The 25,801-nt window shown below is 43.9% G+C and overlaps 2 protein-coding genes across 4 annotated transcripts in view; one reads left to right on the forward strand and one right to left on the reverse strand.

Annotated features, from left to right (window-relative positions):
* Positions 1-705: 705 nt before the first annotated feature.
* On the reverse strand, positions 706-4,383 carry CLDN5 (claudin 5). The gene has a single exon (XM_062010087.1). The coding sequence runs from the start codon at positions 4,306-4,308 to the stop codon at positions 3,658-3,660; it is 651 nt and encodes a 216-aa protein (XP_061866071.1). The 5' UTR covers positions 4,309-4,383; the 3' UTR covers positions 706-3,657.
* A 9,079-nt stretch (positions 4,384-13,462) lies between these two features.
* The window catches only part of LOC104561392 (septin-2), a 36,015-nt gene continuing 23,676 nt past the window's right edge, over positions 13,463-25,801 (forward strand). For 2 of the 3 annotated variants that reach the window (XM_062010227.1, XM_062010229.1), the window contains exons 1-5: positions 13,523-13,612; positions 19,746-19,797; positions 20,903-21,002; positions 22,483-22,569; positions 23,160-23,283. In XM_062010227.1, the coding sequence (XP_061866211.1) occupies positions 19,771-19,797; positions 20,903-21,002; positions 22,483-22,569; positions 23,160-23,283 (338 nt within the window). In that variant the 5' untranslated portion in view covers positions 13,523-13,612; positions 19,746-19,770. The other variant, XM_062010228.1, reaches the window with a different exon arrangement.

Below are 25,801 nucleotides of genomic sequence, written 5' to 3' on the forward strand. Positions count from 1 at the left end.
CCTTCTTTGCACAGACAGGATCTAACCAGATTTGCAGGGTATGAACTGCAGGTTACTTTCAAATTCATAACTATGAAATGGTTCGTTTAGCAGGACAAAGGCCAAGCCTGCAGACACCCTTTTTTCCAGCTCAGCATGTGCATAGCAATGGGAGGGTGGCAAGGAGCTTTTGTTAATCTCAACCCAGCTGGCAAGAATGCTGCAAAATGAAGTCCTTGAAAATGTTTTTTCTTCATTTTTAAAGCAACAGTTTGATAAAAGAAGCTTAAAAAATCTGGGGAGGGGAAATATCTGCAAAATATTGACAGACCTCCCTGGCAGAAAGGATTAGGGTATCAGGTCAGGTTGGGGCTGATCCAAGCTGCAGTGGGTTTTTTTTCCCTTTTAGTTTAAACGTGTAGGAATTGAAAGCTTCATGCTTAGAGCTGTTCTTAAAATAGTTGGGACTCACACTCCACTTCCTAATGTGCTCACATCACAAGACCAACTGCTGCTACTTGCTCTTTTGTCTGAGGCTTCAGTGGAGATCTAAGATGCTGACTGCCCCACAAGGGAGGAGTCCCTCCTTCCCCAGAGGTGACCCAGCTCTCCCCCTCAAAGGTGGCCCATGTAAAGGTTGCCCTTTGGGCACTGATGTCACATCCCATCTTCCTGAGTCCGAACAAGCCAGTGCCTTTCACAAAGAACAGTAACCCCATTCAGGGATTGGTTTACATGGTTTTATTTTCATGTGAAATCATAAATGCAAAATAAAAATAGTAAACAAGTGCTCTAGATTTCTCTTTCCATTGAGATGAGGTTCAGGCCTGATCCTGAGCACTTCCAAGTCTTAAAGTTCAGGACTAGCTCTTTGCTCTTGGAAAACAAAACATAACAAAGAACAACTTAAAACTTTCACCCTGAAGCCAGTGCCTCAGTAACAGTGTTCTCTCAGGTTATTTTTTAAAGCACAGCAACAGTAAATATACTGAAGGATGAGATTAAATATCAAAATGTTGCCTTAAATTGGGCCTTCCTTCCTGCTGGTGTTGATGGGCACTGCCCCCAGCAAAACCGTGGTACAGCCCCTTGGGATTGGGGCAGGATGATGCTGTGTTTACTAGTACATAAAGAGTTAGTGCTGGCTTCTTCCAAGAGGTCTTGGTGTGTAATTGTTTCAAACTTTGGTTGTGAGAGGATCCAGCCCTGCCACTAGACAAAGCCATGTTACCACAAAGTTTGGCTTATTAAAAATGATTCCCTTCTTTGTTGTGGCTTTCCCTCCCTCTTCCCAAGACTCTGGTTTTGATTTGATCTGAAATGCTAGTGATGCACTGCCCAGAAAGATTTCATCTTTTGGTCAGAGCCCAAATCCTGCAGCACTCCTGAAGGCTCTACAGTACAGATACATACAGGCGTGTCTGTTGGGGGAAAGGGGGACTTTTAGTACTTTAACTTGAGACAAAAGACAGCGAGGTCCGGGATTTGGGCTGCAATCTGTTGACTCGTTTGCTAGAAGCAAGAGAGCAGAGTGAGGAGGGAGTGTGCCTGTGAGCTGGGTGACAAAGGCGACACTCTAAGATAAAGTAACCATAAAACAAATAAAGGCACCAAACGACATAACAAGCCAACTTTGATAGTTTTCTTGCAAAATATAAGCATTTAAATACATTTACAGTTTACAGGGCTGCACTGCTTAAAAAAGTTGCAATGATGAAATACAAAATATTTCATTCTTGTACCAAAACTACATATCACATCATAGCTTGTATTTAAATGCAGACAGAGTAAAAACTGCACCTCTTTATAGAGCAAAACTAGTTCTAGACATATTGCTCTGCTTTTGTATTCCCAATTTATGTGTTTAAAAATAAAAGCATTTCTCTTTTAAAAGGGGAAACCACATGCTCAGTATCCAACACCAAAACCTGCAGGGGCAAGGCTTCAGTCTCTCATTCAGGTCTGTGAACATTTTGATATCAACAGGATTTTAAGTTTGCTGAGCAAGGGAAGAACAGAGTCAATGTAATTCTGCCACAAACCCACAGTTAGGGTTAGTCCATAAGTCTTGGTGTTATGGGAAGTTGTAAGAGTTAATGCTCAGGCTGGGTGTGTGCTGCATCGCCGCACGGTTGGGTTGTGAGGGACCCATGAGGCCGTAGCGTTGTGCTCTGAGGAATAGAAACAGCACCTTTCCTCACTAACTCTTGGCAGAAATCTCCTTATGGCGACACAGAGGCTGCCACGGGCTGTAGCAGAGTTCTGTGTTGATGTAACAGTTCAGGTAATTTGTGTGGATGCATATTGCAGCACCCCTTAATCCCTCCTTCAGAGAGTTTGTCTCTGCAGTGTAAAATGGAAAGGTTTCACTAGTAGTCCAGGCTGTGGTGAAGTTTAGCAGGTGTTGAGCTCAGACAATGAGAGTTCTGTTGCCCTGAGCATCTTCCTTCCAGTCTGTACATTGTTACCAGGGCAGTACAGAGGAACTGAGAGCTGTGAGAGCCATCATTTCCCATCTCCTGGTGAACCTGCATAAAGTCTCAGCCAAGATACTTATTTTTCTAGCTATTTCTCTGCTAGATTTGGTAAATGAAAGAAAGCACATGTTAAAAAAAAAAGGTATGAAGAGCCAACCAAATGCACATCCAACTGAACACCCAATTCAAAATTGGCAGCAAGAAGGGCTTGGCAAGAAGGCCGTGAAAGACATCCATACCCCCAACTATCAATATCTGGGGCAACTTTTATGTTTCCAGTCTCATGTAGCGCAGATGAGAGGATGCAGAGGGATGCCCACTGGAGCCAGGACACAGACAGATCTCCTGGATCTCTGAATCCAGTCCTCCAATAATTCTGGCAATGAATTCATATTCAAGTAAAAACACAACAGAAGCTGATGAAGGAGAAGGCATGAAGAACCTCAAGGGGAAACCTAGTCTAACCTGGTTTGTACTCCACTAAATGACATCAACTACCCAAAATCTCCTTCAAAGGTCTCAAAGACAGGCAATGCACTTCACTGAGGGACTGAAACAACTGCAGAAAATAACATCTCTCTCTCCAGTTACTTGCCTGCGGGTTTAAGGACCGAGGTTAGTGTCATGCTTTAGACAGAATCCCTAGTTTAGTCGCCCAGATAGAAGAACAAGACCCCCTACCCACTGACAGTCCTGGCAGGAACGGCCAAACGCAGGGTTTCACGAGAGAAAACGAAGACGGGAAGCTGCTCCTCGGCGACAGCGCACAGCCGACGGCCCGGTCCCGCCAGCCCAGCAGTGCCCAGAGTGGCACCGGCAGCGGAGCGCGGGCGAGTCCCGCGGGAGCGCCGCGACAGGGCCGGGGGCCGCTGCGGCGGGCGAGAGACGGCGGAGCGCGGACGGGGCGTCCCGGCAGCCGCGGCTCGTCCGGGCTCCGCGGTTCCTCCCGCCGCCCCGGGCCGCCGAGCCGCCGGCTGCCGTGCGCCCGGCGAGGGCTTCGCTCGCCCAGCGCCGCGCTGCCGCAGCAGAGCGGACGGACCCGCCGGCGAGCCGGGCGGGCGGGCGGCGGGGCGCAGCTCTGCCTAGGGCTGCCGCTTGACGGGGTTCCCCGTTAAGAAGAGACTCTAGGCAGGGGAGCGCCGGAGCTCGCCGCAGGGACTGCCGGCAGCGCCGGCTGGCAGCCGCCTGTCCGTGGCCGCGCTCAGACGTAGTTCTTCTTGTCGTACTCGCCGTTGGACGTGGGCCGCCGCGGCGCCGAGTACTTGACGGGGAAGGAGGTCTCGTCGCGCTGGGAGCAGGAGCAGCAGCAGATGAGGCAGCCCCCGAAAAGCAGCAGCGCCGTGGCCGCCCAGCCGATGTAGAGCGCGGCCCCCATCTCCCGCTTCTGCGACGGCGGCACGGTGGGGTCGTAGAAGTCGCTGATGACGATGTTGGCGAACCAGCAGAGCGGGATGAGGACCAGGACCCCGCAGAGGATGTAGATGGCCCCGCCGGCGATCACGATGCGGGACTTCATCTTGCCGGGCCGGATGCAGTTGGTGCACTGCGCGCCCACCACGGTCACCATCAGGGCCACCAGACCCAGCAGCGCCACGACGACGGTGAGCGCCCGCCCCGCCTGCACCTCGGCCGGCAGCGCCAGGATGGAGTCGTAGACCTTGCACTGCATCTGCCCCGTGCTCTGCACCACGCAGTTCATCCACAGCCCCTCCCAGATGGTCTGCGCCACCACGATGTTCACGTCGATGAAGGCCGACACCTGCCACATGGGCAGCCCGCAGGCCAGGATCACTCCCACCCAGCCCAGGATGCCCAGCCCCAGCCCCAGAATCTCCAGCGCCGCCGAAGTCATCCTGCCCAAGCCTCCACAGAGAGCACGACTCGACACGTCTGCTCCCCTCGCCCAGCTGTGCGCGCCGCCGCCGGCGGGCAGGGCTTTATGGAGCCGCGGGGCGCCCGCCCCTGCCCGCCCGGCCCGGCCCTTCCCGCGGGGGGGACTCGCTCAGCGGCCGCGGGGCCGGGGCGGGGCGGGACGGCGCACCCACCGGGGCCGGGAAACGTCCCCCTGCCCGCCCCGGCACCGGGAAACGTCCCCCTGCCCGCCCCGGCACCCGCACGGGGAGCGGCTCGCGGGGACGCTGCCGCTCCCAGGAAAGCGCGGGGCTGGGGGAATCTGCGCCCGGGTATCAGCCGCTCAGACCTCTCAGTACCGCTATCAATGTATTTCTTATTGATCTTCAGAGAGCTCTTGCCAACGCAGGCACCTCGAAGAATGGACATCCTGATTATAGGAGATTAATTGATCATTTCCCAAAAGACTGAGCTTACCGACTGACCTGCACATCTGTTACACACTGTGACAGGCAAAAGTGCAAGCAGGCACCACTTAACGCCTTAGGAACCACCCCAAAAATGGAAGAGCAATGAATATAGGCTCTGTTCATCCTCTGTTGGTACCAAGAGACAGATTCTTTAATTTGTCTGTTACAGGAAGATTAATCACTGTTAGCTTACACCAGGCAACTCTGTAAACTGCATGAGCCAGGAGCAAGGCATTCTGTTCAAACACCTTGCCATTAAGATTTCAAAATTCACTCTTTGGTTCCTCAAGTACACTTCAAACTTTCTCAGTGTGTCAATGAATTAAGTGCCTATATTAAAGAGTGTATTTGCAAGAGGTTTTGTTGTCTGGCTATGCGGACATTGGACTTGAAGAGACATTGGTCTGTTCGTGGACCACTGGTGTCTTGGATTGTTCTTGCAGAGAAACCTGGGCCCAACCCCTGTAAGCTCCCAGCAGCTCACAGCCCCCCCAGGCTGGCAGATACAGCGAGTGTTTGTGGTGCAGATGCTGCTGTCTCAGCTGCTGTGGAGAGAGAACAGACCTCAGCAGCTGCCTCACAGCACACAGGAGGAGCTGCAGTCCAGTGGCTGTCCCCTGGATGCCCTGAGAAAAACTCATTTTGATTTCAACTGGGATAGTTTTATCTTGTCTTAAACAGGTTCAAATGTTATAGACCAAATTGAATGTTATGTTCACACTGACTTTTGAACTGGTTTGGCTAGATTTCGTTTCGGTTGACCCAAAGTGTCCTTCTAGTGTATAAGAGATCACAGGGTTGAAAATAGCACATTTCCTGATGCTACATAAGCACTTGCATGGTAATTTACAGCATGGATTACAGCCCACAGAGATTCCTGATGGAAATACTGATACAATGCAGCATAAATGGAAAAATCCCTGTGTGATGCAGAAGCAGCAGAAGAAATGATAAGCAAAGGTTAAAAGAATCACACACATGGACAGCTGAGGATCTGACTGATGGGTTAACACTGAGCTTGCTTCCTGACAGCCTCACTGATGACTTGTCTGCAGAGGACTCGGTGCTAGTAACAGGATGGTGGCAATAAGGTCACAGTGCACTGGATGTGGCCTTTCACTTCTTTTGTTTTCCCAGAAGTAGTTTGTCTTTTCCAGATGACAAACTTTAGCCACAAGACACACAAAAAAAGTAACAGAAGAGCATCAGCAGCTTGTGGACCATCATGGTGTGGACATGCTGACACACGACAACTACAGCCTCCCATTGATAATCTCTGCCTGAGGACCTGTAAACATTTCTAGCATGGAGAATGTCTTCCTAACAGAGGCTGCCTGGTAAATGGAGATAAGAGTAGTTATCTCCTCTTCCAGCTGTATATGAAATACATACAGTTTACTTCAGTTGTGTAAAACTGCGAATGGCAGTGTGCAAGTCCAGGAGGAATGTGTGACTGGGGCTGCGGGGTCTGTCAAACTCAGACTGCTTACAAACACTCACAGAAGTCCCTGGTGTCAGGGAGAGGAGAATGTGTGAAAGAACCAGCCTCAGAGACAGAGATATCTCAGAGGTGAACAGGAAGAAACCCAGAAAACAGGCTGAGATTGAATAACATCTGTATTTATGATGATAATAATGATTATATAGAAATCAGCACAGAAGAACAATTAAAAAGGGGGGGAGAAATGCCAGTTATCTTAGCCCATAAGCACAGGAAAGCCCCACCCTTGCCACTTGCCCTGGAGCACGGAACTCTGAATTTCCTCTGATAAATGGGCTGTGTGTGCTCCTGTCCTGGACTTTGGGCTCAGAAGGGAAAGCAGCATATGGTTTGTTTTACCTCTGCAGCCCTCACCCCACCTTCCCTTGCTACCTGTTACTGAGCAAGTGATTTCTACAAATCACTTAATCCAAGGTAATTATATCTCTGATAGAAATACATGCTTAATAATCACAGGGTAAATGAACCTTTCTGCTTAGAGGCATCTCCATTCTTGGTATTTCACCTTTGTCTGTTTCTTTCCCTTACCCCTGGTACTAGCTTTTATCCTGGCTATTGGCAACACCCTCCGTTTTCCATGACTATTCCATGACTGCACCATGCCCACTGAGTCCTTGTACCTGACTGATGGTAACTTGGCTGACACAGCTACTGAGGGGCCTGAGGACCCCATCAGCTTCAGCACATTATGGCTTCTGATGGTGTTAAGGTGACAGTGCCAGGGATTAGTTTAAACTCTCAGAAATTAAAAGGTTCTAAATTCTTACAACCAGAATGTTTTACTTGAGATGTTAAATAAAGAAATTGCTACTTAAATCCTTGCTAGTAAAGTCTGGGTTCCTTTGCATTCAAAGGCATGGTGTTCTTGAAGCAAAGTAACTCATTAACAAATGGCCATTAATGTCATTGCATCTGTTACTGCTCCAGCTATTTATTTATTGAATTACTCTAAGGGGGATACATGGGGGGCTTTGCAGCCTGTGAAAATGGGAGGAAGTGGTATTCAAGCTGAGAACAATTGCACAGACGCCATACTATAGCAAGAGGGGCTTTGGGATTAGAGGTGATTGTGTTTTCACTCTTTTCCTGACATAATCAGGACAAATACCAGACATGGAGTTACTGGGAGGGCTGCTAAGGGGGATCCAGACTCTCACTAGCATTGCTTGTGCTGGAGTATGAGCCCTGTACCACAGCACAGAACTGCTGTGCTCAGCCATCCAGTCTTGCTATGGCTTTGCTCAGCCCCAAAGCATCCCACCAGCAATGTTTAGAGATATTTGCCTTTTGGGACCAGAAATGTAGTCTGCAGAGCATGTTTGGTTTATAATTTGTGGAGTGTCCCTTACCTACATGCTTCTGAGACAGAAGAAAATGACATTTGGTATCAAGCTTATGCACAAACCTAGTGTTGTTGTGTGACTAAGAGCACAAGTCAAAAGACAAACTAAAAGCACAGTGATGTCAAGGCAGTTTACCATAACTTTTGGATCAGACATTAGCAAAAGTGGAGAATCAGGAATCCTATTAAAAATAGATTTTTTGCCCTATTTTGTCTCCTAATTATTACTGAAAGAAAGGCAAGGAGATTTACAAATACAGGGGTGTTAGGCAGGGGCTGTTCTTTGTTTAGGAAGCTTGAGTTTTCTCAGTGAAGATGACTCCTTTCAGAATTATCATTTAAAATGCAACTGTTTTCTCCAAAAGAAGAGAATGGAAGCTTGGGTGCACATGCCATCTTCCACAGTAACCTTCCACAGAGGTTCCTGCTTGTCAGACCAGTGTGACACATCAGGAGACTGGCACGTAGGAATGAGTCCTTGTCAAATGAGCAGGTTGTTACAAAATGAAAGTGCACAATTTCACCACAGGATTTACTTCAAGATCATTTATTTTGGAAATAAGCTGAAGTGGTTAACGTGAAACTGTCACTTCCTCTCTTAGTTCATCCTCTGAATACAGAGAAGCATGACTTAAAAGCCACACCAGAGTTTTGCAAGATGGACCAGTAACACTATGACTGGTGCTAATGATGTAGGATCCAACACCTTTTTTAGTACAAGTGTTGCTGCTGCCCTTCAGGATTGAGAAATAAATGCCCATGCTACTCTCCTCCTCAGTGGTGATGTGACAAAGCCTGTGTAAATGAAAGGAGGAAAACAGACATGTGTAGCTGCAAAAAACAGTGAAAGAGGTTGTAAATCTGCTCCCAGCTGTCATATATTTGCTGCAGTATATCCCTTTCCAAAGAAAGTTACCCTGACCCTCTGTCAGTCTCTGAACCTCAGATGTACCTCTGCCTGGGATGTTTTCTTGTGAACTGCCCGCTGGCACTGCCAGGGTGGCAGGAGCAGGGTATTAGGGCTGGGCTACACAGGGTGGGAATCTTGAGGCAGTGTTTTGAGCACTTTCCTCACATCATGAGGAAATCAGTTGTGCTAAACCATTGTTAGAACTGAGATCCACACCTCCCTGCTCAAATTTTCTACACACAGAGCTCTGGATCAGCATCTAAAACTTCCCCTTGGTTAGAACTGATCTTCATGTCTCCTTGTCTTAGCAAAGGACTCCCTGACGGGGGAATATTTCCAGTCACCATTGTCAGGACCAGCTGGGTTGCATTGCTGAGCTGCTGGGCATCTAACTCTTCAGCACCTTGTTTTCTAAATGTGGCTTTTCAGAGGATACTGCAGTGTCACTGGCAGCCTTATCCTAGTGTTAATGGAGTTTCAAGGCAGTTAATATGGTGCATGATAGTCCTTTCCCAAAGCTTAGCATGCCCCATCTGAAGCTGAGCATCCCACTTGCCAAGAGATCACACTGAATATATGCTTAAGCCATGTCACTTCAAATACTTCTCCTTAATGCTATTAAGAATATATTAAGGCTTGGACAGGCAGGAGTTGGGAAGCTGTAGGAAATATACATTATTTCAAGCTCAAGGGTCCGTTCTACCTCATGTTTCCTATAAGGAGAAGCATAGTTTAATTTCGTCCTCTTCCAAAGTTAGCCTCTTTCCCCAGATTGTGGTGTACCAGGGTTCTGGTAGATCTCTTTCCCATGTAATTGTTGGGAAAACACATCAGATGTCATTTTGTAAAGAACAGCGTCAGCAAGGACAAATGCCATTGTTTTAAATATACATTGCAGATGTTGAAAGTAATTAGCAGACATGACCATGGAGTTACTGAGAACTGTTCAGGGCTAGTGATGGGAAACATTTCTGTAGTGTCCCAGGAAATCTGCATTCCTGAGAAGAGTGAAAGGTTTGGGACATCTGCTCTGATTATGAGTGATTAATTCTTAGCAGTGCTGTCCCTATTCTTAACAAGTTGTGTCTGAGTCAAGCCCTGGCTTTGGGAATGGCATGCATTTGTTTTGTCGATCCCAATTCCCTTCTTGAAAGCAAAGATGCTTTCCAGTAAGAGAAAAGGGTGGCCTTTGTTAATGAAAAGATGCAAAATGTCTTTTATTCCAGATACATTTTTCAAGTTCTTCTTATTTATTCTTCATTGCCATAATTAGCATATTGAAAAGCTGGCTGGGCTTGTGAGTGTTTGTAAATGCAAAAGAAACACTTCTGTTCCTCTGAGACTGCTCTAATTAAAACATAATCTTCATTTCCTGGAGTGCATCACTAGATTTATTTCCTGGAGTGCATCACTAGATTTATTTCCTCTCCCCACCAGCAAGGGAAAATACTTATCTGTTGCAGATTTTCGTATGGATTACTAAAGTAGCTGGTGTCAATAAATCCTGGGGCACGCACAGATACTGGCTTCCTGTCTGTACATTAGCAGAGCTCCAGCTCCCAGCTGCACACTTGGAAAGGTCTCAGCAGTGGGACCAGCTTTCAGTGGACCTGACATTTCCGATGCTCAATGCAGCATGTCTGCAAAAACACAGGAAATTGGAAATGTTAGAGTGCTTCACCCCATTAGTGATTCCATAGGTAACGAACTACAGAGAAGAGTATTTTGATCAAATTACCAGTTTATCGAACAGAGAATGGGAAGTTTGTCCTTAAATTTCTCTCACCACACCCAAATACTGACTATTAGTCCAGGGGGATATCTAAATTCCAGTGTCTGACATTCACACCACTTATGTTCAAAGTACTTTTTTCTCTGGTAATCCTTTAAAAGAGGACATTACTCACACACAGCGTGCAGCTCTTACATGTTTATTTCTAAAAGCTTTGGTCCTGGGGCCATGTGTTGTAGTTTAGCAAAGCACACATAAATATTCTGAATCAAACACAAACTTCAATCTTACAGCAACGAAACAGATTTATGCGTATGCTGAAGAATAAGTTGTTTAATCAGGACTTGAGTGATTTTATCTCCAGAGTTCAAGATGCTCAATGTCTCACAGCCATGGGACAATATCTCCATGAGCTGCTCCTAGAACCCAGCCATCACGGCAATCACACAGAATTTTAGGCTCTAATTCCAAACACTCAACTATGTGAGGGGCAGACTCAACTGAAAAAAATCAAGCAAAAAGGATCTCATAGCTGAAAAGAGACAAATTCATTTTGTCTAAGCAGCATGTCTTCATTTAAAAAAAAAATTAACAGAAATAATGCCAAGGACCATGAGGCTGTTTGATCCATCAAACTCAATTTGTTTCCCAGCTATACAGTAGTATTTCTTTTATTACAATCAATATGATACTATTTTCTCTGTTAAGGAGCAGAACAAGTGATATGACTTTTGCTGAATGAGATATTTCTAACTTGCTAAGATGTGACTCCACACAGTTAGGATTTGAATTCAAGGAAGGACACTGATTGTACTTTTGATAGTGTAAACCTGGATGTATTTGGAGCTTTTTATAAAGGCCTCTGGGCTTCCAAAGAAAGAATAAAACAAAACTCTTTCAGAAATAATAGTTATGGGAATGAGTGACTCACAGTCACTCTGCCATTCTGTTTAACCATTTAGGAGGAACGGTGTCCTTCCACACAAGGATTTCTTCTGTTTGCACCTCTGCTAATACCCATGTGAGAAATAACAAACATGTCTTTTGTGGGCATTCTCTGTAGGTTTCTGCGATGCAGCACTTCTCAGTTACGTGCACCAGATAGTTCCAGTTCTGCAGCTCAGCCATTCTTTGTACTGCAGTTTCATAACAAGTCTCACAACAGGCTTCAAAAGTAACAAAAGTATGTTTTCACGAAGCACGTAATGCACTGGAAAACTCTTTGTCACAGGATGCTCTTGAATGCCAAAAGTTGAGATGGGTTCAAAAAGCAACAAGAAAAATTCATGGAAGAGAAAACTCTCAAGATAAACCTCTTTCTCAGGAAGCTGCCGAGGTCCAGATTGCCGGAAGCTGGGAGGATACACAGACACGGTGCTACTTTTATCTTTTCCTAAGCATCTGCTACTGGGCACAGCAGAGGCAGGGCACTGGCTGGAACTGACTTTTGCTCTTACCCCAAGTGCCCTTCCTGATGTTACTATCTGGCACAACAGGACTGTTTTGGGAGGACTGTGACTTCCTTGAGCATTTTGGGGGACAGTTGGTGAGCCATCTGATCCAGACACGGCTTGGGAGAATTATTGGTATGCCTCAATAACGAGGCATTTCACATTTCTAGCAAATGTTTCACCCATTGCACTAAATCCTGCCAAAGGAAAGGAGTGACAATCATGGGAAAGCACTGACTTCCACTGGACTCTGTGTTGATGCCAGTCTACAGTTTGGTATTGTCCGTGCTAACCTCAGTTTCTTCAAGTGCTAAATAGTTATTTGTAACAGCAGTCTGTGTGTGTAAAACATTGTGTGCATCACAGTGTTCCAACTTAGAGGAAAAAATAAAAGTTCCCATCATGGAATAACTTAAAATATGAGCTTAATTCCTAAAGAAGACTGCAATGCCGTCTTTAACTCCTCCAGGGTAGAGTATAACAGTACTTTGTGCTGAAACGTTACACTTTGTCCTAGGAAATGGAACTTGGTTGTGCTTTCATTGGCTTTTATCTTGTTCTTACTCAGATCACATCAATGCTCGGTTGATAATCCGAGCGCAATGTGAATTAGCAAATGATGCCAGTCTGCCTTCAGCAGCACTTGTTGCAGTTCCACATTTCCCTGCTGTGACATGCAACCCTGCTTAACAGATAGAAATACAGACAAAACAGAAATATGCTTCTTGGTATTAAAAGGTGTCAGTAAAAACTGTTGCCATTATGTCACACATACAAACTGCTCTCTGCAAAATGTTTGGATGGATTACTAGGAACTTTTCTGAACTCAGTTCTTGCACCTGGAAGGTTGGAAAAAGCCTTGCCTGAACTGCTGACACTGTTTTAATCTTGTCAGTGCTGTATTGAGTGTTTGAGCTGTGTAACACTATTTCACCACGAGAAAGTGATCTGCTTCTGTAATCTGACTGTGGGTATCATTTACACTCTAGGTTTATGTCTGCTGGAGTCCTTGATACCTCTGAGAACCTGCGGGTGAGAATCCCACTGACCTCTTCAATGATGGTACCGACCAAGGGTGTCACTTGACCAGAGGGAATGCCACGATGAAAGAGAACATAGCAGTAGTGTAGGCAAAATGAGTATGCTGGGGTTTCTGCACTGCTTGGGAGAGAAATTTACTTCAGCAGCTGAAAACCAATCAGGCTTATATTACAGACTGCAGTACAGTCAAACAGCACATGGGTTTAAGCTGTCACAGCCAGCTGTCACACCCGCCCTACCTAAAGGGGTTCCACTGGGAGAACCGCTGAAACTCGCTGCAGATGGAGGCAACCCCAAAGCTCAGCGGGATTTGGGCAGGAAACAGGAATCTAACCGTTTGAGAAGGTGATATTTGAAGCACAGTGGGCTGTGATAGGCAGCGCTCCCTCCTGAGGCAACCAGGGGCCGGCAAGCGTGGAGCCTGTTCGGGAACCGCGGCGCTGCTGCTCGGGACCCGGACTCCCCGGGGAGGGCAGGCGCTCGCCCCTGCTGCACGGCGGGTTTCAAGCCCGTGCCCCGGGACCACGCTGGCTGTCAGGATGCCGCGGCAGGACGGCCGGGAGACCAGCACCCAGCTCCACGCCGCCGCTGCCCGCCCGCCCCGCGCGTGTGGCCGCGGCGCTCCCCGCCCGCCAGGCCGCGGCCATGGCACCGCCCCGCCGCTGCCACGCCTCGCGCGGGCGGCGCTCTGTCCCGCCTCTCGCTCGTTCCCGCCGCTGCGCCGGCCAGGGAGGCGGCCCGGGCCATAGAGGCGTGCGGAAGGTAGGCAGGCGCCCGGCCGCGGTGGCGTGTGGGATGCGGGAGGACTACGCGGGAGGTCTGTCAGGCGGGCACGGGCGGGAGCAGGCGCGGGCTCAGGTAAGCACCGGGGGGCCGGGCCGCCGCCTGCGAACCCGCCCAGCGCCCCGCCGGCGCCGCGCCCGCGGCCCGGTTCGGCCCGGCCCGGCCTGGCTGCCGGGGCCTGCAGCCGCCGGCGGGGCGGCCATACAGGCTCGGCCTGTCCCGGGCCCCGGAGCTCGCCCACGGCGGCGTGTGGCCGCGCACGGGCCCAGCAGCCCGGCCCCGGCCTCCCGCCGCCGCCCGGGGCGAGGCTGTGGAAGCTGATGTATGAGGCGGGAAGAAGCGTATCGGGGCAGAACCCTCGAGGCCCCGAGTCGGGTCGTGCGCCGCTCTGCGCACACTTGTGTTTGTTCTCAAAGCCAGGGATGTGATAGCTTGAGATGTGGGAGAGATGTGACCTGGTAGAAGCTGCCCAGTGTAGCGAAGCCGGAGATGCGGGGAGGGGATGGAAGGGGAAGTTCTGTCTCCATTGGACATTCCTCAGATGCTTGTGCAATTGCAACACCGAGTGTGGCCAGCAGCCGGGAACTGGGGGATGCTGCCGGGGAGAGGCAGAGCCCACCACTGGTCAGAACGATGGATACCTCATTTGGCAACAGATCACTGAATCTTAAGTGTTGGAAGGGACCTTGAAAGGTCATCCAGTCCAACCCCCCTGCCAGAGCACGACCACCTACAGTAGGTCACACAGGAACTCATCCAGGTGGGTTTGGAATGTCTCCAGAGAAGGAGACTCTACAACCCATCTGGGCAGCCCCTGCCAGTGCTCCCTCACCCTCATAGTGAAAAAGTTTTTCGTTTCTTTGGAACCTCTTGTGTTCCAGCTTGTACCTGTTGCTACTTGTCCTATCATTGCACATCATTGAGAACAGCCTGGCTCCATCCTCCTGACACCTGCATCAAGTGCTTCACTCTTGGGATTTATTTTAGGTCTTCAATTGTTTTCATGTGCAGTTTAGAGACTGCCTGGTGTCATGGGACTTAAGCATGATCTGGAAGTGATTTCAAATACTTATCAGTGTTTGCATTAGTACCTACTCACACAGTTGCATACAGTACTTACACAGTTGCAGCCTTTGTGGGCGTGAAGCAGAGCTGCCTGTTTTGCGATAGGTGATCATGGCTAATATGTTTAGCTTTTCAATTTAGTAAAGCCCCTGATTCTCATATTGACAGGTGTGCTTTAGAGTATCTTTCACTGATACAGTGGCTTTTTGTGTAGAAAGCCCATGATCACTGAAACTGACGGCTAATGTGATCACTGCGTCCTTTGTGCTTTTTAAATGACTATATTCATTGGAATAATGGTAAGAAAGGAAGTTGTCAAAAATAATGTTATAACTGAAATGGAACTCTGAATAAAATATTTAGGGTTAGAGCTCTAGGTTCATGCATTGCTTTTTCTAGACCTTTTTCTTCCTTAGGGCAGTGCTCACATACAGTTCTTCCCTCTTGCCTCATCTTTCCCTCCCTTTGCTGTGCATTCAGTCGCCGAAGCATTAGCATTGTGATGAACAGCAGTACACTCCCAGTGATAATCTACACGTGTCATTCATTCAAGTGCATGATCAAAAGGAAGTCTGTAAAACTTAAGAACACTGAATCACTGTTCAGAGACAAATTGGTGGCCTGCTATTCACTTGATCTACCTGCAAGAACCAAGGTTGTGTTTCCTGTTAAATGCTGTATTTGGTGCCAGTGATACAGTCATTTTCCTGAATAATGCAGAAATGTACTGAGTCATTGATGTGTTAAAGAGAATTCCTTCAATTGATAATATCTCTTTCTCGTGAGGTAAGTGGAATTGTCTGGGACTCTTGATACAGAGAGAGGGATGCTGCTCCATGGGAACTCTGGGAGAGGGTTTCCGAGCGCGGAGGTGAGGACATGCAGCGAACAAAGCGTGACACAAACAGGCTCTGCTGGACCTGCTGTTGTTTGATAGAATTGGGTGATTCATACAACTTTGATAGTGTGAGCTACTAAACCCCAAAGTTAACTGCTTTGTATTTGAATACCCCTGGATCCGCTTTAGAATACAGTGAGGAAAACTTTGTTTTTCATGTAATTTCTTTGTTTCTTTTGACACTTGGAGAAGTTGCACATTGAAAAAAAATTATATGCCTCAGTATTTTGACATTTCTTTGTGGGTTTTTGTGCCTTAGGAGAAGCACACAAATACTGACATTTTACTGACACATTCTTCTTGTTTCTCTGCTTTAAGTCTGAGAATGTCACTTCAGAATACTAATGTTGTTGAGACCATTTCCAGCACTTGGAAACTTACTGAAGTCTTTACTGATTTCTGTGGTTCCATATGAGATTATTCAGTGCTTTTTCAAAGAAGTATGAGAGTCATATAATCTCATATGGAAAGAAAGGCCTAATTTGATAAATCAGGAGGACTAATGTGCTTGCAGAGATGGTTGTTAAGGTCACTCTGACGTGATTATTTAAAATATTGTTGAATATCCACATATGGAAGCAGTGTTTGTGCTTATTTCATCGTGTTTTCTTTGTGCTAGTTCCTATTAAGAAGCTCCCAGTCTGCCAGTTCCTAACAGTTTACTTCTTGCATCCTGACAGGAACAAAGGAAATGACCCATTTTCCTTCCCCTCTCTTTCTCTCTCCCTGGAATACTGTTCTTAGCAGAAAACGGTAGGATGGCATGTTCCAGGCCCCCGTGTTTGTAGAGGAGGCAACTGTGACTCAGTTTAGCTGTAATCTGCTCCCTTTGATTGTCAAACAGCACGTTGTTTAGAATAGGAATTTGTTTCGATCTAAATAAATCTTACAACATTATGTCATCCACTGTTCAAAACCCGATGTGGACGTTCCTGTACTGTAGCATAGTGTCTCTTTGTTTCTGCTAGGCCTGCTAAATAGGACCCACAATTATTTACAAATAAAGTTCCACTGCTTTTTGCAAGTCAGTGCCACTGTATCTTACCCACTCCTTTCTCTTCAAACTATTTTGTATATGCTGCTTTACTGATGGAAATAGTCCTTTGACAAATCTCAATAAAACAGAACAGGTCTGGCTTGCTCTGTTTTGCCTTAGTTGTTTTCTGGGAGTTTTTGTTTGTTTTAAATTTTTTATTATGGAAAAAAGATTAATGTTACAATTCCAGCTGTAGGACCATCCAGACTGTTGTGAGACCCTCCACATTGTTTGACTTGGCCTTGTACAGAATTGTCATCGATGCACAGCGTAGTCTGGTCGGTTGACAAGTCCTCTCTGGTAGGCAGTGCTGTCAATGCCAGGGTTCTGTGGAGCCATAGAAAGATGTGACGTGTGGTATTTTGCTAATTCTAAGGTTTTGGTTTGTAATGATACGGTAAAGCTTCAGGAAGATGGCTCATGGTCATCTGGGGAGGTTGGCTGAATAATTTGCTAGGGAACCTCACGAGGGCAGTGTTAGGAATTGCAAAATGTGTTGAGGCAGTGAGTGAGAGTTGGTTTGTGCCTCTGTGCTTTCTTTAGGTGTTGTGGAGCAGCAGTTTAATCTTTTTTGTTCAGCTAACTTTTAGTTAGTATATTTTCTATTCTAACAAAATCCAGTGGGAAATAACTAACTGGGTGCTCTTTGAACACAGACGTTTAAGCATGTGCTGCAGTCGTGATGTGATCAGAGCAGCTGTTCTGCAGCTTTGGCTACTGCAACTTTTTGATCAGAGTAAGACCCGAGGTGAATGTAGCTTACCTAGTAGGAAACAGGCTTTGTAAGTTATATTTGTGGCACAGTTTACTGTAGCTGTAGCCTAATTTAATGCAATGACAGATTGATTTTGAAGCCAATGTGTAATAATCAGTTAACAACAACTTTTGACTCTTCTGCTTTTTAATCAAGTAGCTTAGGTAATGATACAATGGGTGTGACTATACTGTCATTTAAAAGCAGAAGTTATTAGAAAATCTACCATACATATATTTGGGTTGTTCTCCCTTCTCACCTTTAACTGTAGGCAGCTGCTCTGGGTGGCTTCTCCTCTGGCATTGCTGTGAGAATGGGCCAGAAGGTCTATTTTTGTTGGCACTCAGTGTCTCTTTATGCACTTTTCTGAACTCTTGAATTATGTTACTGATTTTATAGACAAGGTGACAAAAGAGGCTTCCAAATGTACAAACCAGGTGTGGAGAGAGCAGTGAGTTACATCTGTCAGGGAGGCTGGGAGTGTCTTTATGGGTCTGTGTCACTGGTTGACTGGAGCCTGCAATGAGCTCTTGCATATTGGTCAAAGACAATAAGCTCTGTTTTTTTCAAAATCATTCTTAAGGGATATTTCCCAGACTGTTTTGAGGAATACCTAAATAGAGAATAGAGGCTGTCAGAAGATGACATCAAGGTGGATCAGGACCACCCTATTTTCCGGGCAATGGATGTAGTAGGCTTTCATTAACAAGCAAGTGAACTGCGTAGAGAGGAAAGTAGTTGGAGGAGAAAAAACCCCTCTGTCCTTGCTTACAGGGTGGCAGATGTCTGCACAGCTGCCCAGATGTTTAATGACTGCTTTAGAGCAGCACCATGTGAGCTGAAAATGTGGGGTTTTTCAAACCTTCAGGTTGTAATTATGTTAATTTTGACTTTTCCTTTAGCCCAAAGCTTAGTATGCCTCTGCTAGGCTTGGACTGTCAAACTGCTGGTGTCAGAAACAGGACTGTATCCTGCTAGAACAACTATTGCTACCCAGCAGGAAGCATTTCTGTCTGAACACACAGGTGCCTGCATAGGTCACTTCCCTGCCTTTCCAGGCCAAGAGCTGCCTTGTCAACAAACCAAGCTGTGAAGTGCTCCTGCCACTGCTGCGCTTCCTGTCCCTGATCGGTGACTGCTCTAAAGAAAAGGGCCTCGCTATTGCCGTGATAACTAATCTATAGCACAACTAACATCCTTGAGTAAAAAGATAAGAGCCTGCCAAAACCCAGCTGTTCTGGGTGTCTGAAACTAAAGAGCAAATCTTTCTGATAGTCCTTCACATCAGAGTGAATTTTCCTGTTCCATATGGGTTAGACAAGTGCCAATCTTCAGTGCAGTGTTCATATTCACCAATAGTAATTTTAAGTGACTGAAGATAGTGTATAACCTCTACCTGGAAATCCCATAGGTGTCCTGTTCTTGGGAGAAATTTTGTATGTGATTATTTAGGACCACCAAGATGATCATGGAACTGGAGCGTCTTCCTTACGAGGACAAGCTTTGGGAAATGGGGCTGTTCAGCCTAGAGAAAAGAAGGCTAAGGGGGGATCTCATTAACACTTACAAGTCTTTAAAAGGTGTATGTCAAAAGGATCTTTTCTGTTGTCTTAAGTGATAAGACAAGGGGTGGTGGACATAAGCTGGAACACAAAAAGTTCCACTTAGACATAAGGAAAAACTACTTCACTGTGAGGGTGAGGGAGCCTGGCACAGGCTGCCCAGGGAGGGTGTGGAGGCTCCTTCTCTGGAGGATTTCAAAACCTGCCTGGAAACGTTGCTATGTCATCTGATCTGGGTGAATCTGCTTGAGCAGGGAGGTTGGACTGGATGATCTCTAGAGGTCCCTTCCAACCCCCAGCATTCTGTGATTCTGTGACATGGTACTAATTCCTAAAAACAATTTTTTGGACAATAGCTACATTACATTCCCTTATTTGTAAACAATCTGAAAATGTGTATAATTCATAAGTATAAAGGGTAAAAATGGAAGAAAAAAGGACCTCCTTATTCTGTGTAGTTGAGGGAAGAGAATATTTGAATTTCAAGTTTCATTGACTGATTACAGAATCAGATAACTTCAGAAATTGCATCAGGAATACCCTTCATACTTAGCATTCACTTTCAGTAGATATTTTTTCCCCTTTAAAGACAGGATGAATGAAAGACCTTTAAGGATACTGAATTTTAATATTTTGAGTTTTAAAGGATTCTGTTTAAAGAGCTTTAAGTATTTAAGTGCAGTGTTCTGGGTTTGATAATCGTGTGTAATTTCTTTCCATAGGATCACTTCACAAGCAGACACTTAGATTATGGCTTGATTATTCTAGTAATCTTTTGAGTATGTGACATTTCATTCTAGTAGAGTAAAATGTGATTATTATTTGCAACTGGTAAGTTAAAATGAATGCAATCTTCAAGTCAGTTAACATGCACTATGGATTTTGTTTTCCAGTGTGTGAAACTTCGAGTGACGAAACATGTCTCAGTCAGGCGAAAAAGTAAAGGTAAAGAGATGGCTGCACAGCCAACGTTTTCTTTGGAATCTATTCAGCTTCTCAAAATACTCATAGTTTTACTGAAGTGATAAAACAATGAGTAAATGATGCCTTACTGCCTCAGGTGCATTTCTGGGAAGGAACTGTTGAGGAGAAGCAGAGCTTGCCTGTAATTCTAGTAAAAGGCTTTCGGATATTTGCCAAGACATCCCGCTTTTGCTTACACACTTAAAGTGGTGCCTTTACCTAAGGAAATTTCATTTGACAAACCTTCATTTCTAATGCTTTTGTCCATCTGAGTGGCTTTGAAAGGGATTGTCAGGAAATAAGGGTCTTCCAAGCGGTTTCCCCTGTATTTCTGCTCTGCCCCACTAGAATATTGAATTGTATAAAAACCATTCTCATCATAAACTGATCTCTGAAGAGAAGAAAACGTTTGGTTCCAGCTAGCTCATAGGTTCCTAAATCAACTGGCTGCAGTTTTTATTTAGGCTCCTATTAGGTTTTCTGTCAACTGATAACAGATGGTGAAGCAGGCTGCCCTTTTTATAGCCCAAATCTCTTTGATAAGTTTTTCAGGCACATTTCTTCTTCCTGCTTTTGTGTTAGAAGTTAAACGTAATGAAGTCGGGTGAACAGCTTAACAAGCTAGATCTCCCTCTGGTAATTTCTGGATAATCTCTATATTAAATACAATGTTATTATTTTTCTACATATGAAGTGTGTACATTATTTTTATAGAAGATGGTAGCAGCAGATACCACATTTAAACAGATATTTTTGACCTCTGGTTTGAAAGCTTTGGGATTTTTGGCTATGTTTACATATTAAGAATAATAATAGTGTGTTCTTGCAAGATAGCAGGTATTTTTCTTTTTACTCCAAAGAGAGACCTTTGTTTATGTGCAGCCCAAGGTACTTATCAGACTCCTATTTATATCAGACTGCTTGGTAAATGGGCCTCTTCCAAGCTCTGCCTTGCTATATCACAACAAAAATTATTTCATTCTCTATTTTTCTATGTGCTTTATTGTATAAAATCAGGTGAACTCTGTTTCAACTTTTTAGGAGGAAGGGGTTCTCATTTATATTCAACTTCTGTTTTTTTTGTCAGTTTTCCGACTCAGCAGGCTATGTGGGATTTGCTAATCTGCCTAACCAGGTTCACAGGAAATCTGTGAAGAAGGGCTTTGAATTCACACTGATGGTGGTTGGTAAGTCACTTGCTGAAGTATTTTTTGTTGTTGTACAATAGTCAGTTTCTTTCACATAGACTTCACATGTCTTCCAACTTGGCAATTGGCTGTTAGACAAATCGAACCTCTAAACACTCTTAATTAAATCTTGTACTATTTTGTCATGTTTGGTAGGCGGGAGTATTTGTAGTGATTAAAGATGATGACTTTGAGCCAACAGGACATTCTTATATTCCTGACTCATCATCAGATGGTAGGGGTAGTTGCTTAATCTTTCTCTGACTCCCATTTCCCCAGTTGAAGACATGAATGTACGTCGTGACTTTCTGTTGAAATGGTGATGCTATTCTTGTTTTCTGCTGTTCTATACTGACTCACTCAAGTATCATAACTAAACTGTTAATTTGCCTGTTCTGTGAGTGAACACCTGTAGGAGTCTTTGATGCAAAGTCCTTTAGGCATAAAGCTGTTTTAAGTGACATGTTGAATTACACTTGCATTGAATCAATATAATGTTAAACAAGTGCAAAGGGAGTCTGCCTTTATGTGGTAGATAACCTTGGAATTACATGTTAGTGAAAAATGAAAGTCAGAAGAGATAGATAACACTTTATTCTTGTGCTCTGTGCTGCTGCCTGGGATTAGTTAATGAGAGTGTTCAGCATTGTCTGTAAAATAATAGGTAGTTTCTGATAAGTGTAGATTTTATTTTTGTTAATGTAGTTTGTGATGATACATACAGGTAATTCAGTGTTTCTGAGATTAGCTTAGAGGTGTCTAAAGTATCATGGACAGTTGTTCCAAATGCTGACTCCTTTGATTCATTGGGTTAGGAAAAAATGTGATTTTTTTGAAATTCAGATTTAGTAATCACATTTAGAGGTTTCACTTTATTACTGTGATGTAGAACAAAATTTGTATGACCAGAAGTTCTAGAATTGTAGGACTTCTTACATGAATTTTGAGTAGTTTTCTTATTTCAAGTTTCATAGGATGTATATATCCAAACTATGAATAGGGTGCAAAGCTCGACTGTTAGTTTGGGATTGCTTTATTTGTTCTGCCTCCTAACACTGTTCTAGTTTCAATTTCTAGCTTAGGAAAACCTTAAAGCTCTCAGAAGTCTTCAACAGGAGAGTTACAGCTCCTGATTTTGTAAGTTTAAACAAGAAAAAAGAAAACTTTTATTTCCCTGAAGTAAACTATCTCTACATCTATAGTCAAAGTGCTGTATGACCTTTCAGCTCTTATTATGAAATCTATTACAGTAAATGTAGCATTTTCATGTAACATTTATAAAAGCACTAGAGACTTGTTTTTCCTGTGTTTTTAAAGTACTTTGCTGAACCTTTGATGTTTTTATCTTGAAAACCAGGGTGGATCCTTATGAACAAATTATTTTTCCTCCGTAATGTGTGCTTGGGGAAAGAGGAGGTGCTTTAAAAAGCCTGGAGTAAAATGTGTGTGTGCTTAACAATCTGAATTATTTTGTTTGTAGGTGAGTCTGGCTTGGGAAAATCCACTTTAATTAACAGTCTGTTCCTGACTGATCTTTATCCAGAACGTTATATTCCTGGAGCTGCAGGTAAATGTGGTTTTGCAGTTCCTCTAGTGCATACCCTGTGAAATGTCATGTTCTTTCAGTTAACGTTGCTTCATTCTAGTAACTTTACCCATGAGACCCTTTTTTCATGCTGTCTGGTGTATTCTAGTCCTCCAAATTTTTTTTTGAGCTCTTATTTATATTGCCTTTCAAAGAATTGGCTTTTGTTGATTCTTGATTGGTAGTAAAAGAAAAAGCCAATCCCTCAAACCTTTTAGGTGTCAATAAACCTAAATGTATGTCCTCTAATGCTTTTTTTGCCTGTAATTCCTTAAATCCTGGTTAGAGGTGTAAATACCTTTTGACAAATACTCTAGCATGCTTCTGAGTGTTGCAATCTTATTTTTGTATATTGTCATGCATAAATATTTTTGTGTAGTTTCATGCTTTGTGTTTATTTACAAACATTAGATGTTTAATTTCCAGTAGCTAGTTTGTTGTTCTTCTTTAAAATATTTCATGTAGGTTACAATACACTCCAGATTGCATTTCCTCCTCTGTGGCCCCCTCCTGCAGGGGTTTCTGCAGCAACTGATGGGCATAACAACAATAAACGTGTTCCTTTATTTTAGAGAAAATAGAGAGAACGGTTCAAATCGAAGCTTCTACAGTAGAGATAGAGGAGCGTGGGGTGAAACTGCGTTTGACAGTAGTTGACACACCAGGATATGGAGATGCCATTAACAGCCAGGACTGGTATGTGTGTAAATACTACTTTGCTTGATAGAGTTTGTATCTCATTCAAACACTACTCTAACATGCCTGTCTCCCTGAACTGAGGTAATGCAACTGGTGATCTTTGGTTAAATTCGATGTACTAAAGGAAGCAGCAAGTTCCTTGTTCTTAACATTAATGGAACCTTGATTATTGCTTTGATTTCATGGTAGAGAGTCTTTTCTGAGTCCTTGCAGTTAAGTACAATTTTCCAAGCACTTCTATATGCTGGGTGCTCATCTTCATATCATCAGTGATGTGACTATTCTGTTTGTATGAGCTTTCAAATCAAATTTCTCTTGATTTTGGTTGCCTAAAATACACGTATTAGTTTGTACAACTTCCTGTTTCCATTTGCTAACCACTTTTAAATGCTTTCAAAAGGTTTAGTCAGTGTTCTCTCAACTGTGATTCTCTGTCAAAGTTAATCTCATTTAATTAACCTTTCCTTCAGTAACGTTTTCTGTTACAACTGCGGTCAACGATTTGCCTCCATAGCTGCTCTGATAGGGGCAGAATTCTGGCTGATGGAGGTTTTTTCATCTTTCTTTGTCTCTGACCCATCCACTTTCCATATTTTTAAGACAGTGCTTTTCATTCCCTGGCTTTTATATGTACTACTTGCAATTTGGATAGCACTGCATGAGTTTTTTGTGATGGAGTTACTGCTTAGCTTTCTCTGGCCTAAATATCACTGATAATCTTTGACGGCTGAAGTAATTGTCTGCAGGTACATTGGACAACATACCTAATTGATTTAGCATAAAGATCAGGAAGAAAGAAAATAGTAAAATAGCTATGAAGGAACTGGGCAATTTGTAACCAAATTAGAATTTAGAAGTGCATAAATGTCGTTTCCAAATTCTCGTCATCGTGCACTTCAGCTGTGGAAAACTGATCTTGTAATAACTCTTTTCAAATAAAGATGAGATATACTGATGTGGTTACTATGGCGCCTGAATTATTCCAGTGCAGCAGAAGCTAGACTTTGAATTTCTGTGTGATTGTTTTTTAAGAAGTGCTAACAATATTTATTTTGCATAGATGTTAATTTTTGTTGATGCTTTGTGGTGGTAGTGGTAATCCTAAGGCAAAGAAGTCTCACTGTGCAGAGAAAGGGCATAAAAGTAGCATAAAGCTACTACTCAATGATTTGAATTCTTCAGTATAAGTTAAATATCAGGAAGGAAGCCAAAAGCTGATAAAATGAACATCCTTTATGCTAATGGTGTTTTGTAACCTTTTATTGACAGAGTGCTGTATTGTCTGGAGCATTCTGAAGAACATTTTTATCAGACATGTTTTTTCTTTCTCTGGTGTGCGGAGAAACAGCAGAATTGAAGGCACTGAAGTTATAGAATATACTAAAAGAAAGGTTGAAAGTGAAGCTATGTTTTTGTTTTCCTCCTGCTTTTCCAACTTTATTAAGTTAAAAATAATTAAAGTTTTAGACCAACACTAAGACATCTTTCTGGACTGCAGCATGGTTTTGCGTATTTCGTGCACTGTTGACTAGAGCTTCCTTCCGCTGGAGCTAAGAGCTCTGCGGCCCGTGTATTGTGTTACATAGAGCTCTTCCTGTTGATTGTGTTCTAATGCCCTTTGTTTATTCTATTAGAATGTTTCTTAGAGACCTATGTGTTCAGATTTTTCCCCTTTCATTTTGGAGGCTTGCTAAATAGAGTCATTGCATGATGATTCAGATCCAGTAGAACAACTTACTGGTTTATATGTCTTTTTCTGTGACAAATCTTAATCACTGAAATACATTATGGGACCAAATAGTTCTTGCCTACTACAAAATAAAAAGATGAAGTTAATTTTAATTGTCTCTCTCTCTAGTCCTATTTTCTTATGTCATATAAGAAGACTATGAACTGTGATGGGTGTTATTTTGACTGAGTCTTTATAGGATGTCATACGGCTTTGGATGGACAGACTCTTTGTTTCAAACCCTGTGCAACTGCCTTCCTTCCTTGTTAGTTCAGAGGAAGCAGCTAGTTTGTGTTCTTGAACTTCTGTTTGTGTTCAGGAGCAGTTATTGCAATGGTCATTATCAGATAGTGCTGATCTTGATTCGAGTTTCATAAAGCACTTGATTGGGGTAAAGGTGCCATTTGTGCAGACTACCTATTTTTTCAGGATGATGAGTTTTACTAAGATTGTTTTTGAACAGCAGTAGATCAAACTGGCACAATATCTCTAGGAGACAGCAATCACTGATTCTATTTCAAATACCTTTTTCCTGAGTAGGTTTCCTAATGACTTTTGGTTTCTGTCTTTGTGCTGATGAAAGGACTTAATTTTAGAATTTGACTTGCAAGAATGGGAGCTGCAGTCAATATATTTTCTATCACAGAAGAAGCGCTAGTAAGGAGTTAATCTTGTTAGAGGTTTATCCAGTGAGTCTTCTGCATTAGAAGAGTAACAACATTGAACTGGGAAATCAATTATTAGAGAATATGTTGTACTGAATATATAAAGTAGATTTTTTTTGTT

Source organism: Colius striatus, chromosome 17 (genome assembly GCF_028858725.1).
Source record: "Colius striatus isolate bColStr4 chromosome 17, bColStr4.1.hap1, whole genome shotgun sequence".
NCBI lineage: Eukaryota > Metazoa > Chordata > Aves > Coliiformes > Coliidae > Colius > Colius striatus.

Bases quoted from the DNA above. Each gene is read 5' to 3' on its own strand.
- CLDN5 (XM_062010087.1), bottom strand. From the start codon at position 4,308: ATGACTTCGGCGGCGCTGGAGATTCTGGGGCTGGGGCTGGGCATCCTG.